Raw genomic sequence first — 12,831 nt, 5'->3', positions numbered from 1 at the left:
CCCATCGCTTCGCCCACCGCTCCACCGCTAACCACGATGCAAGAAGGAAGGCACCATCGCTTCGCCCACCACTCCACCGCTAACCACGATGCAAGAAGAAGGCCCTATCGCTTCGCCCACCACTCCACCACTGGCCATGATGCAAGCAGAAGGCCCCATTGCTTCGCCCACCGCTCCACCGCTAACCACGATGCAAGTAGAAGGCACCATCGCTTCGCCCACCGCTCCACTGCTGGCCACGATGCAAGCAGAAGGCCCTATCGCTTCGCCCACCGCTCCACCGCTGGCCACGACGCAAGCAGAAGGCCCCATCACTTCGCCCACCGCTCCACCGCTGGCCACGATGCAAGCAGAAGGCCCCATCGCTTCCCCCACCGCTCCACCACTGTTCACGATGCGCGGATGCGACCAAAACTCTCAGCACTGTACTCCTCTAAGACTGATCTGGTTGGTCATCTGTCCATTCTCTCCAAAGCCAAAACCAATACTTGTGCCAAATGCCAGAGAGAGCCTGAGAATAGCCTCTTTCAGTGCCTTGCTGGTGCCTCGGATGAGGTCACAGCACACGACTAAGCCATTGCTCATGCTACACATAGTGCGAGATGCATGGTTCTACAGTAGGGTCTAGTGCATCTTGAGGACCGAAGAACTTGACTAGGTCTATAAAACAGGTACTCTGAATTCTTTGAAGATACGGCAAGGCAATTTAAATTACCAAAATCTTGCTTCTTAAAACATTTCAGAATTCCGAACTACTTATACAGAACTAACACTGAGTATTTCTTCTCACATAATTACAAAACTCCTAAAGCCAGTAATGAAGATTGGATGCACTAAAATCGTGTAATTCTTTGCAACGTAACAAAGAAGGTGGTCGGGACATAAAAGCACAGAAATGGGCGGAGTCATATCACATGTATTTGTATTTATTACAATTTATTGAGCGCTTTAGCCAAAGCGCTTTACAAAGTAATATATAAAACGGTACGTAAGCAAGTTATGATGGAAGCACATAAGGGCCAAAGTAATCAGAGAGTAAATCATTCGAAAGGATAGAAAGAAGCTGACCATGAAGGGAAGAGAGGTGGATGGAAGAGAGGCAGAGAATTCCACTAAAGTAGGTAAAGAAAAAGATTAAAAACGAGAGGAGGTACATTGGGGATTAGGTACGGAAAGAAGGTACAGCGATCCAGAGCGGATGCCGTGGGGAGGGGAATAGAAGCAGACCAAAGAATCGAAGGTAGGCTGGGCTTAGGCCATGTAGACACGTAGAAGCAGTACAAAGAAAGTGACGGAGAAAACAGGGATGGAATGGGAGCTGAATGAGCAGCGAAGACGAAGATGAAAAAGAAGACACATTGCAGAGCTGGAGAAAGATCGAAGAGGGATAGGATGGGAAGAAGGAAGGCCAAGTAAGAGAACAGAGCAATAGTTAAAATGAGAGAAAATAAGAGAGCAGGTAGGTTTAGTGGCCTGAAAGGAAAGGAAAGAAAAGGACAAGCATGACGGAGATTGGGGAGATGGAAGTGACAGATGTGAAGTGTTGGTGATCTGTGAACCATTTAGAGTGATTAGGTTTATAATGACATCTTTTGTCAAAGGGCTATGTGTACCAGCCCATTGTGAGGCCCAGGTCACAATAGGGCGCACGAATATAGCATCAACAAGATATTTTATTTATTTATTTGTTTGTATTGTGCCGTAGCCCGCAGGCATCAGGGCGCACAACATGAACACAAGGAGCAGGGAAGACATACAGGCTACAAGAAGGCAATTAACATGTAAGTTCTGGTCAGAGCTGCTCTGGTCTTAGTCAGGCGAGTCTTTATGGAAAGAGCAGTGTTTTGATCTTCTTTCGAAATAGGCTATAGGAAGTCTCCGGTCTGACAGTCAGTAGGAGGTTGTTCCATATTGTGGCCACAATCGCATGGAAAGCAGAGCCAAGTCCGTTTTCTTTGTTGTGTTTGGTAGTTTCTAGCAGACCCTGTGTTTGGGAACTTAGGGAACATTTTGATACATACAAGGTCAGTTTGGATTTGAGGTATTCGGGTGCTGGGCCATAAATACATTGGTGGTACGGGCTCAGTGCTTTGAATTTGATTCTATCCTTCATTGTTAACCAATGGAGATTTTATCTGTCCTCGCTGATGAGGTCTGATTTCTTTTTGCCTTTTATGATTCTGACTGCATGATTCTGTATTTTCTGACATTTTGCTATATGGCCATTGTTGGCTCCCAATAGGAGGGCATTCCCATAATCTAACCTGCACAGGTTGCTCTCACAACTCTGGCGCAATTAGCTTCACTCAAATAGGGTTGGATTTTGTAGAGTAGTCTTAGGTAATAGTAACAATTTTGTTTAAGCTGTAGGACATGTGCCTCAGCACTTAGGCAGGCCTCAAGATAGATTCCTAACAACATGACTTTGTTTGCTACTCTTATCTGTACGTCAGTTATCTGTAGGAGCTCATATTGTTGGCTTAGTTTGGCTCTGGCATGTTTTGATCTGAAGATCATCAGTTCTGTTTTTTTTTTTGCGTTCAGACACAACCAATTGTTGGTCATCCATGTTTCGATGGTTTTATATAGATCTTTAACCTTTGCGTTGTCTTGAGTGTAATCATCGCTCAGCTTGATAATCAGCTGTGTATCATCAGCGTAATTTGTAAAGAATATGCCAGTTTTTTCAAGAATCAGACAGAGATATCTAATATATAAGTTGAAGAGGAGTGGTGATAAGCTTGCTCCTTGAGGTACTCCACGTCTTATAATTTCTTCAAATGAGAGGTTGTGCCACCAGTGTACCTTAGATTTTCTAATCGAAAGGAAGGATTTTAACCAGTCTATTGCTTCTTGAGAGCAATTTGCTCCCTTCCTAAGTGTTTGCTTCAGTTGATCATGATCCAGCAAGTCGAAGGCTGTGCTGAGGTCGAGCAGTATGAGTAGACCAACTTTCCCGTTTTCTACAGTGCTCCGCATGTGGGTCTGAAGGTCAATCATAGCTGTTTCCGTGCTGTGTGCAGCACGGAAACCTGATTGTTGGCTGTTAAGTATCCCATTGGATTCTACGCATGCCTAAAGCTGTTTGGTGGCAACTTTATCCAATAGTTTCAATAGAAAGTTACAATTAGTGATAGGTCTTAAATTGTTTGGGTCTCTTTGGTCCAATTCAGTTTTTTTTGGTAGGGGTGTAATTGTAACTGTTTTGATTTCAGTTGGTACATAGCCATCCCTAAAGGAGGTGTTCACCATTTTGGTAAAAAATGGTGCGAAGATGGCAGTGTTCTCTAAGATGAGTTTGGATGAGATAGCATTTTCGGCACAGGTAGTAGGTTTCATTGAATTTAATATCTTTGTTATTTCTTCAATGGTGATTTGGTGGAATTTGAAAGGTTCTGTCCAATTTTTTTTTTTTTAGGTCTGATGCTTTGTATCTAAATGTGTATATCTTTTCATTGTACATTGTTTTTCCTTTTTCCTCTTTCCTTTTTGGTACTGTTTCTAATTCTGATTCTGCCTGATTGGTGCTAGATTTTTGAGCTTCACTTATGATATTCCTGGACTTCTGAATGTTTTCAGAGAAGGTGTTTTGGACCATATCACAATCATCTTGGGCCGAGAGAATAGGGGGGTACAAGGATCTTGGGATTTTCAATAGTCTTGAGGATTTTGAAAGGTTTTCTGGTTGAGTTGTCAGCTGTTTTAATCTCTTGGTTGTAGAAGATTTTTTTGGCAGTGCTAATGGCTTCTCTGTATACTTTTTCACTTTCTTTCCACTTGGTTTTACTGTCCAGTGACGGATGTTTTAGCTAATTATTCTAATTTCTCCTTTTTTGTTTTTTTTTAATTCCAAGGGTTGTGTTGAACCACTTCTGGTGGTTGTTATTAGGTGGTACAAGTGTTTTTCTTAGTGGAGCATATAGATCTACTAGATATTTTACTTTAGATGTGAAATTGGAAATTAATTTTTCACACAAGTCATCTTCATTGGACTCACTTAGAATTTCATTTAAGCACTGATCTAACTGTATGGATTTGATTTTTTGGTAGTTCCTACTTGTGAACTTTTTCAGGTCATTGCCTCACTTGTTTTTTCCCAGGGTGTTTATTATTAATGTGCAAGTGACCGAATAGTGGTTGGACCATATGCAGGATTTGGTTTCATATTCCTTGGTTTCGATGTTATTAGTGATTATCCAATCTAGTTGGTTTCCATTTCCCATGGTTGGGGCAGAATTCATAACCAAGAAATCTAAGTCTAAGTCAAGAGTATGGCCTCTTTATCTTGGGTCCCCACGACATCTGTTAAAGTCTCCCCGGACTATTGTGGCAGTGTTTTTGCCCTTCAATGCATTCATTTGTTGTGTGATGTCTTCATTGAAATCGGAAATTAGGGCATGGGTACTTGCAAATGCATAGAGTGCGTGGGCGTTGACGGAGCAGCCATAGGAAGTCTTCTTAGAAATTAGTTCTCTATCTTTTGTAAACCAGGAACCCTTATGTACTCCCATGTTTCACACCCAAGAACACCTGTAGGGATGGCCGTGCCCTCACAAACCTTAATCATGTGTCCCCCACATCAATGTCTCAAATTCTTTGCTACTCTAAATATGTTCCCTATGATCGGACTCATCCTGACGCATAGCTTTGTAATATGTTCATTCAACTTTAACCTGTTATTAAATCTTGGAATTTTGCCCAAGTAGTCAAAAGAGGAGCAGCATACCAGTTGCTTTCCTTCTAAAAACATAGTCGGACACTGGAGACACACATTATAAAACAATTACAGCTATTAACCCCTTAAGATCCTGTCCTTCGTGTATTTATCATATCTTGTAAACAGAGCCTGAAGTGATCAGGGGTCTTCTCCAAGAGAACATCGTCATCAGCATGGCCGAGCCATGGCCGTCTCCTAGCACCTCACTGAGGAACATTAATAGCGGTAAGTGGCTCCAGATACGGGGTGAGTTTGTTCACATATAAGTTGAAAAGATTGGGTGTGCAAACGCATCCTTAGCTGACCCCCTTCCTTATCACAAGACAATCAGAGAATTCTCCTTCTAAACCATAGCGCAAACAGACTCTTGGGTTCTTACATAGAATTTCCAGAGTAAGCTCCTATACACCTGGTGAAAGACCAAACTAAGCTCCATAAAGGTCACGTGGATAGGTGAGTCCAGAACCTGTACATGTTTTGCAGACATGAGGTAAAGATTTAGGCACCGATTGGCTTCTGTCGCCTTTAGGTGCATCAAGCCAAACCGAGAAAAGTGGTGAGGAAGACAGGATTATCCACGTTATGGTATCTGTGACGTAATTAACTGCCATACAGACACCCGGAGAGCAACGCAATCACATGTAGTCGCAACTGCTGGGGTCACTAGGGTCACACAATGTGCAGCTTTTAAACTGTAAGCCTGGAATTGGGAAACTATAAGATGGGTAAGTGAGCAGCTTCAAAACCACCTGCTTCCTACCAAAGTCACTCAAATATCTGAGCCAGTATTCTTAAATCACCCAACTGCTCAACAGCCCTCTGACCACAACCTCTTCAGAAGGATCACAAGTCTCACTTCTTTGCCAGTCAGAAAAGTTTATTTCAGATTCAAAATTCCATAAAACACATAAATCCAAGCAATACATACAATTAATAAAACCTTTCCCTTAAGAACATCCACAAAAACCACATTATACATCTGCAAAAACAGTCACATAATAAAATACCAAATAAAATACAATATAAACTGCCGTTACTGCAACAATATCAAACCTACAATTTGAATACCGTTCCTAATGTAGCTAATCGGGGTAGTCAACAACAATCCTCGCCCTGTAACGTCAATAACCCTTTTCTCAAATACATTGCTCTTTTCAAAAAGGTAAGTAAAGTCCATGCAACCAAAACAGAGTCTGTGCCTAAAAGAAATTAAATGGCCTCTCTGTAATGGCGAATCTTCGTATCCCTAAGGACTGGAATTAGTGTCGCTCTCCGTATCCCTATGTACCCCGGGCAAAATAGTAACAAATACACCTTATTTTCAGTAATATACCCACACACCGGACAAACAGCAGTATCCGGATATCCTTTCCAGTTCTCTGTGTCCCCCCGCAAACGGAGACAATCGAACCTTGCCCTAGTGATTAGCCACCAATCTTTTTTATACGAACCCCAAATTAAGTAGGGTTGAATCACCAAAGGCCGACTAATCATTGTGTGCAATTTAACAGTGTTATCTTCGTACTCTAAAAGTATTCTCTTCCTGGCAAACACTTCGCCCAAACAGGTTTATAACATTCACCTCTGTTTTAGTTAAAAGGGCAGCTGGAGGAAAAAAATACTTAAATTGGCTTCTTGTAGGGCTTTATCTATATAATCAAGCCATGGAATTCTTTGCCACCCCGTCCTCCCCAATACAGATCTAATAATAAAATGGCAAAGAGAGGCATGGACATTCGTTCACATCTGGAACCAGAAGAGTATTGGGGCCAACGCCCACTGATCCTCCCAAAATTCCAGACCCATTTCTGTGTGGATAGAAATACTCGCTGAACAATTCCACAGTTCCAGAGCAGTGCCAGTGCAAAGAGCAAGGTGCCAGGATTCAGGGTTCTATTCCCACACCGTTGACTGAATCACGGTCACAGTTGGACCAAATAATCATCCCAGTTAGCGGACAAGGCGGGCTGTAACCCAATCCAAGCCCTCGGAAGGGTGCAAAGCTCAAACAGCCCACCACGAGCAGTGGAAAAAGCCCACTGCAGCCGCCGCTCCACTCCGCTGTGCTAAGCCACTGCGGTTCTGTGACTTCCTTCCTGCTGGCATCAGCTGCTTTTTGGCCCCTCCTCTGCTTGTAGCACAGCGGGAACAGCCCGCTCCAACCTCTGCTTCGCTGTGCAAAGCTGCATCCGTTTTGTGGCATCCTTCCTGCTGGTGTCCGCTTCTTCTTGGCTCCTCTGCCTGTAGCACAGCAGGAAAAGCCCATCCCACTGTGCAAGGTCATGGCAGTTTTGTGGCTTCCTTTCTGCTGACGTTGGCTTCTCTTTGGCCCCTCCTCTGCCTTTAGCACAGCCCCCTCCGCATTTATTTTGCATTTATGTGTGTTTAGGGGTGACATTTCTGTTTTTGTTTGTGCTATTAGGTGGTGATTGCAGTACCTATAAACCTAAACTATTGCATTACAGTACAGATAGGGGAAAATGGCCTATGAGGACGTACACAAAGCTTGTAGGTGTTGTTTGGGGATTGGCCCACCCATTGACTGCTCATGCTCATGCTAATACCAATGGCCAGTCGCACCCATTTCCTCTGCCTCCACATGGGATCTCATTGAGCTCACTTTAATGAAGCATTGACGTTAAACTTGCCAGTGTTATTTTGAAGCAGTCTTCTGAGAGTTAATAACTTAATTGGAGCTGTAAACGTGCTACTGGTGTAAAAACAAATTGTTAACCAGGCCTGCCTTGAGCCACTCGATTTATAAGCATTGTGTGTGTCCTTTACTGGCGTCCTGTTGAAAACAAGGAATGTCAAAGCCAGCAGTTTTGGATTGTGTATATGCCCAGGTACTCACACCATTTTGCACCTGCAACCATCAATGGCCAGTTAATACCACTACAGCAGTGCCTGGAAAGTGGTGTTCTTTATATCTTGCCTCCCCACCCCAGGCTCATCTGGATAGATTCTTCCTGTGGGGCTTTGATGTCATAGAATGCACAGCACTTGCTGATGCTGTAGCCTTGAATGTGGGTTCTGCCCAAGGACAGTTAGAGAGAGTGAGAGACATGGCCGGGGTGGTGGGAGCCAGTGGGCTCTCCCTGTAATACTTAAGATCCTGCCTACCATCTCCTGTACCTGGTGTAACATGTACGGGTGCAACTTAATAAAGTAACTTAAGGACTCGCCATGCTGCCTCCTGAACCTTCATTATAACACTGTTCTCATGCCTACCCAGACTGTTTGCATTGCCAATGCTTGTTTTTGCTTATTCTGTGCATTTTCATGTGCTGCGTGTAAAGCTTCAACCTACAGGAGCATGGTGTCTAGTTTAAATGATTTACATAGAGTTGTTTCAGTATCAAGGTGGGTTTGTGCGTAGTCGGGCTGTTATGCAGTAGCTTGTACCAATGTATTTCTTGTCCCTAGGTGTTTGAGAGTGTGTTCCCTTTGTAAGCACTCTGCAGGGTTGGAGTGTGGGATTATGAGATGGGAGAGGGGGTGTTGTATTATCAGTGACCTTGGATAATGCTCTGGTGTGGAAGCGTTCTCTGCACTTTCTTTTTGTGCTGGTGATGGCCCCCTTGCCAGTGTTGGTTTCTTTGCTTGTGTTTCACCGTTTCTACATGTGCATCAGTGCGGGATGCTTTGCTTTGTCTAGTGAGTTTGCGAAGAGAGGGCACGTTGTGTTCCATCTGTTACTGTGTGCATGTGCTTGGAAGGTCAGTTGAGTGAAGACCCAAGGAGAAGTAGGATGTGCTTGTTGGGTTTCTGGCCACATGTGACTTAAATCAGCTACTTTCCTTCTGGAGTCGAATAAAGATGCTTCGTGTCTTACCTTGAACTCCAGTGCTTCTTAGAAGTGACTTGCCTTCATTATATAATATAGTCATAGCATCACTGCTGGCTTTTAACTACAGTCTCAAACATTTGCCAACAAAGGAGTTTGGATGGGCTGTGAACCCAGGAGAAATCCAAACAGCCTGTGATTGAGTCCACGCAAAGAAATCAACATTGTGTTTTTGCAAAATGAGCCTCAGCCCTTCAGTGATACTTAGGAGTAATGTCCATCTTAATGTGTCATGGTTTATTGGTTTACTTGTTATAATTGCATGGGTCGAAAGCCTTCTGTCTACAGCCAATTTCAAATAGATGACATGGCGCTTCAGTATTAGGAAGATGTACCCAAGCACTAAAAATTCAAACTAAAACAGAAAGGATTTGCTCTGTACAGTGCATTCTTGCACATGGCAATAACACTGTGCTAATTGTTGACTGCGATGTTAATTCAGTGCCCAGGTGGCCTCCGCATGATACTTAAAGAAGCTTAAACTAATAAACAGAAAAATAAAACAAAGCACTCCTCTTGACACGTGGGCCAAAACCTTAATGTTCGCATAAGTTGTGCCTCAAGTTATATGTTTGCACATTCCGTTTGGTGGTGTTAAGGTAACAATAACAAGATTCAGGAATTTGGTCAGCAGAGGATATGCTAGAATTACTCAATGAAGCGCCTGTACTATTATTAATCCATACAATGTCTGTTTCTAGGCAAGGTGGGGACATCGTAGTCATTGGATTGGAAAAGGAAGCTGGTGTTCACAGAGGCAGAGTCATTGCAGTGCTGAAGTCCCAGGAGCTGGGGCCTCGTGGGTAAGTGAGAAGTGATGAGCAATATCGGACTAAATAGAATACCTCTAGTGGGACATTGTCGGCGATGGATTTAAAGGAAAATTCCATCGTAGAACTCTCTGGGCGGGTTTGAAAGTGTTTACCTGAAACACTACATTCTTTTTTTTACCCCTTAAGTATTTGACAATATCATATTTTGAAATGTTGATATTAGTTTATGAGGCCATCTTGGAGAGATTTCCATAATCCTAATATTAAAAAAATCCAAATATTGCCTCTGCACAGGCCTATTCTCCTTCCAATAGGGAAAGGATGTGTGTGTGGGTGCCCTTACGGACCATGGAAGGGCGATAGACTTGCAGCAGTAAGATTGCTGTTTTGTTCTCCCCTGTTCCCCTCCCTTGCCTTGTCGCGCTCTGAAACACTTGTGTACGAGCGCGATAGAAATAAAATATCAATCAATCAATCCCTTTCTTGCGCCTCTGTACATAATGCAATGCAGGACATGTTGGAAGGCCCTCCAGATCTTGGGTTTCAGTGAGAACAAGGCAAGCGCTGTCTGTTGCACGGGTGTCATTTCCTCGGCGTCCTTTACTCACTTTTACACCCTGCAAGTGTCCTCTTGTGTGCCTCTGAGAAGTTTCTTTGGACCTATCCTGATACTATACAATGTCCTTTGGCAAAGTTGGCATATTGCTTAATTAATGATTACTTGCCAAAGTATTCCTACGCATATAGGCTTTCGTATTTGAGCGACGATACTAGTAGTCAGTCTTGCAGTTTCTTTCCTGTATACCATTCATGAAATGATGTTTTAACCTGACCATTACAGGGCAATGAGGAATGTTTCTGTAAATCAGTAACATTCATGCATTTCATTAATTACTAGCTATGAGGAGACCCTTCTGGCCATGAAAGCTAGTGGACAAATATATCCAGTAGTTTTCTAAACGTATTCTCTCGATACACTCCCTTTAAAAGAAAAATCACCAAACTCTGTTTCTCTTCTATTGTGGTTTTCCAGACACATTTTGGAGACATTTATCCTTTTTCCAAAATGTAGAGGGGAGGGGGTGCTTTAACATTTTTTTCCATCACATGTTGGAAATGATGAAAACTGCACAGCGGGACTCAACTGCACAGAGGTGCGAATATTTGGGATCCTCACCATGCCATTAACCCTTTTTAATTCTGGCTGAAAATTGGCAAAACCAAATTGGCCAAAGTATTCCTATGTATATGTGCTTTCAGTTTCTTGTACGGCTAAGTAGTATGTTGTTGTTCTTTTCTTCCTGTATTATCCTTGATCTAATCAGGTTTTTGCTCAACTCTATAACAGGAGCTGGCAACCAGCGGCTAACCGAATGTTTTGGACTGCAACTCCCATGATCCTTCTTCATTTGCTGGCTGGGGATGACGGGAGTTGTAGTCTAAAGCAGCTGGAGAGCCAAACGATGCATGCAAGGTACACAATGTGATGTGCACTTCTGGGTAAAGTGTTTTTAGACGCTGGTGCACATTCAGGTCATATGCGTGAGGAATTTGGTGCACTTGTGTTAGGCACTTTGCATATCTGCTCTGATTGCAAATCTTTGCAGCACACTGCGTGAATATTGGTCCAATAAGGCCATCTCAACCACATCCTCATTGGATGGATGGATGCTTGTCATTCAGTAATACTCACAAACTCTGGTCCCTCCTTTCCCTGTCAGCCCTAGCCCCCCTGAAGCCATTCTCTCTAGCCCCTCATAAGCTTCTCAGATGCTAGCGAGATGGTAGAGGGGCCTAATTGAGCCCATCCTCCATGTCCGGGTCAAACCCCAGCCACAAGCCGCCTTACTTTATTCATTTCTTGCAATGTGTGCAATATCAAGCGAGTGGCCTGCATTGTACAGGCAGGGTTTGCTGCCGTTGCTAGGATACTACCCCGCGTGGGCACTCGGCATCACACATTCATTTGACGTTGAATCCTTCACCCAGCCTGGACTGGGGAGCGGACTGAAGGAGCAGCTGTTGATCCCAGCATGTTCAGATAAGTTTCAAAACAAGTGTTTGCATCTATGCGTGCATGTGTGTATTGAATGTTATGTAGCATGCGTATGTATGTGTGCGTCCATAAGGTGAAGGGTGAGGCTTTGTGGTCTTGATCGCACGGCGTGGAGCGTAGGGCTTAAGAGGTCCCCTTTGTGAAAGGAAAAGGAGAAGTCGTAGTAGTAGAAGTAACTTAAGAGGTCCCACTCGCTGAGTGAGTCCTCTGATCGACACTTCATCGTCCATGAAACTAAGCCACCGCTCCAAGGGTTCCCCGGAGAAGGAGGCTCTAGTACCTTTTTCTACCCATTCTTCCACCCCAGAGAAAATAGAGGCTCAGTTGATGCCAGGTACTGCAGACCGCCCAAGACTGCTCTCCACCGTGGTGGCCTGCCCAGGCTCCTCCTTACTTGACGGGGATGGCTCAGGACACTGTGCAGCTCCTGGCAATGTGGACTAGTGTCTGTGTTCGCCTGTGCCCTTTTCGGGCTGCCACAGGAATGCTCCTACTCTCCACTGTCTTTCCCCGTCTGGCCTGGGATGGTGGGATGCTCTTCCAGACCACCTCTTGATCCGGGTCACCCCGCTCACACGGTGCAGGGTTTCTAATATCCAAAGCTACCCCTGTCGAGCCTCAAGGTGGACTAGTTTCCTCATGTGCAGACTCTCTTCTCCTGGGTTGGGTTGCTGCACTTGGCTTCCACCCGGGCCTCCGCCCTGGATAAGTGGCCCGAGGCATGCTCTTCACCCAGGCTGAACCACTGATGCAGCCCAGGCATTTAAATCGCCCCACCGTTCCATCACCTGGTCTAGTTCCAAGTGGGGTGCGCTACTTCCTCCTCTGCTCTGCTCTGACCTCGACTGGCCCTAGGGTTCTCTGATATCTCCTCAATTCACATCTATTCCCAGGCATTTCAAGTCACGCCACCGCTCCATCACCCCGCCTGGGCCGTGGCTCACACGAGTACAGTGCACCACTTCCTCCTCTGTTCTGACCTCGACTGGCCCTGCGGCTCGCTGATACCTCCTCAAGCCACATCTATTCCCAGGCATTTCTACACCGCTCCATTACCCGGTCTAGACCCTAGTGGGGAGCACCGCTTCCTCCTCTGCTGTGACCTCGACTGGCCCTGCGGCTCGCTGATCCTCCTCATGCCACATCTATTCCCAGGCATTTCAACACCGCTCCATCACCCGGTCTAGACTCCGGTGGAGAGCACCGCTTCCTCCTCTGCTCAGACCTCGACTGGCCCTGGGGCTCTTTGATACCTCCTCAGGCCACATCTATTCCCAGCATTTCAGGTCACGCCACCGCTCCATCACCCCGCCTGGGCCATGGCTCACACGGGTAGAGTTCACCGCTTCCTCCTCTGCTCTGACCTCGGCTGGCCCTGGGGCTCGCTGATACCTCCTCAGGCCACATTTCTTGCCAGGCCTTCCAGCTCTCGCTGGGT

General features: G+C 45.0%; 1 protein-coding gene across 3 annotated transcripts in view; it reads left to right on the top strand.

The window, feature by feature from the left end:
* Positions 1 to 12,831, top strand: part of LRRK1 (leucine rich repeat kinase 1) — a 1,071,210-nt gene that overhangs the window by 1,013,892 nt on the left and 44,487 nt on the right. For all 3 annotated transcript variants that reach the window (XM_069625026.1, XM_069625024.1, XM_069625025.1), the window contains one exon: positions 9,266 to 9,367. In XM_069625026.1, the coding sequence (XP_069481127.1) occupies positions 9,266 to 9,367 (102 nt within the window). The remainder of the gene's footprint in view (positions 1 to 9,265; positions 9,368 to 12,831) is intronic.

This window comes from Ambystoma mexicanum, chromosome 11 (assembly GCF_040938575.1).
Source record: "Ambystoma mexicanum isolate Mex_15411 chromosome 11, UKY_AmexF1_1, whole genome shotgun sequence".
In the NCBI taxonomy this organism is placed as follows: domain Eukaryota; kingdom Metazoa; phylum Chordata; class Amphibia; order Caudata; family Ambystomatidae; genus Ambystoma; species Ambystoma mexicanum.
This window is presented reverse-complemented; position numbering and strand designations above follow the sequence as displayed.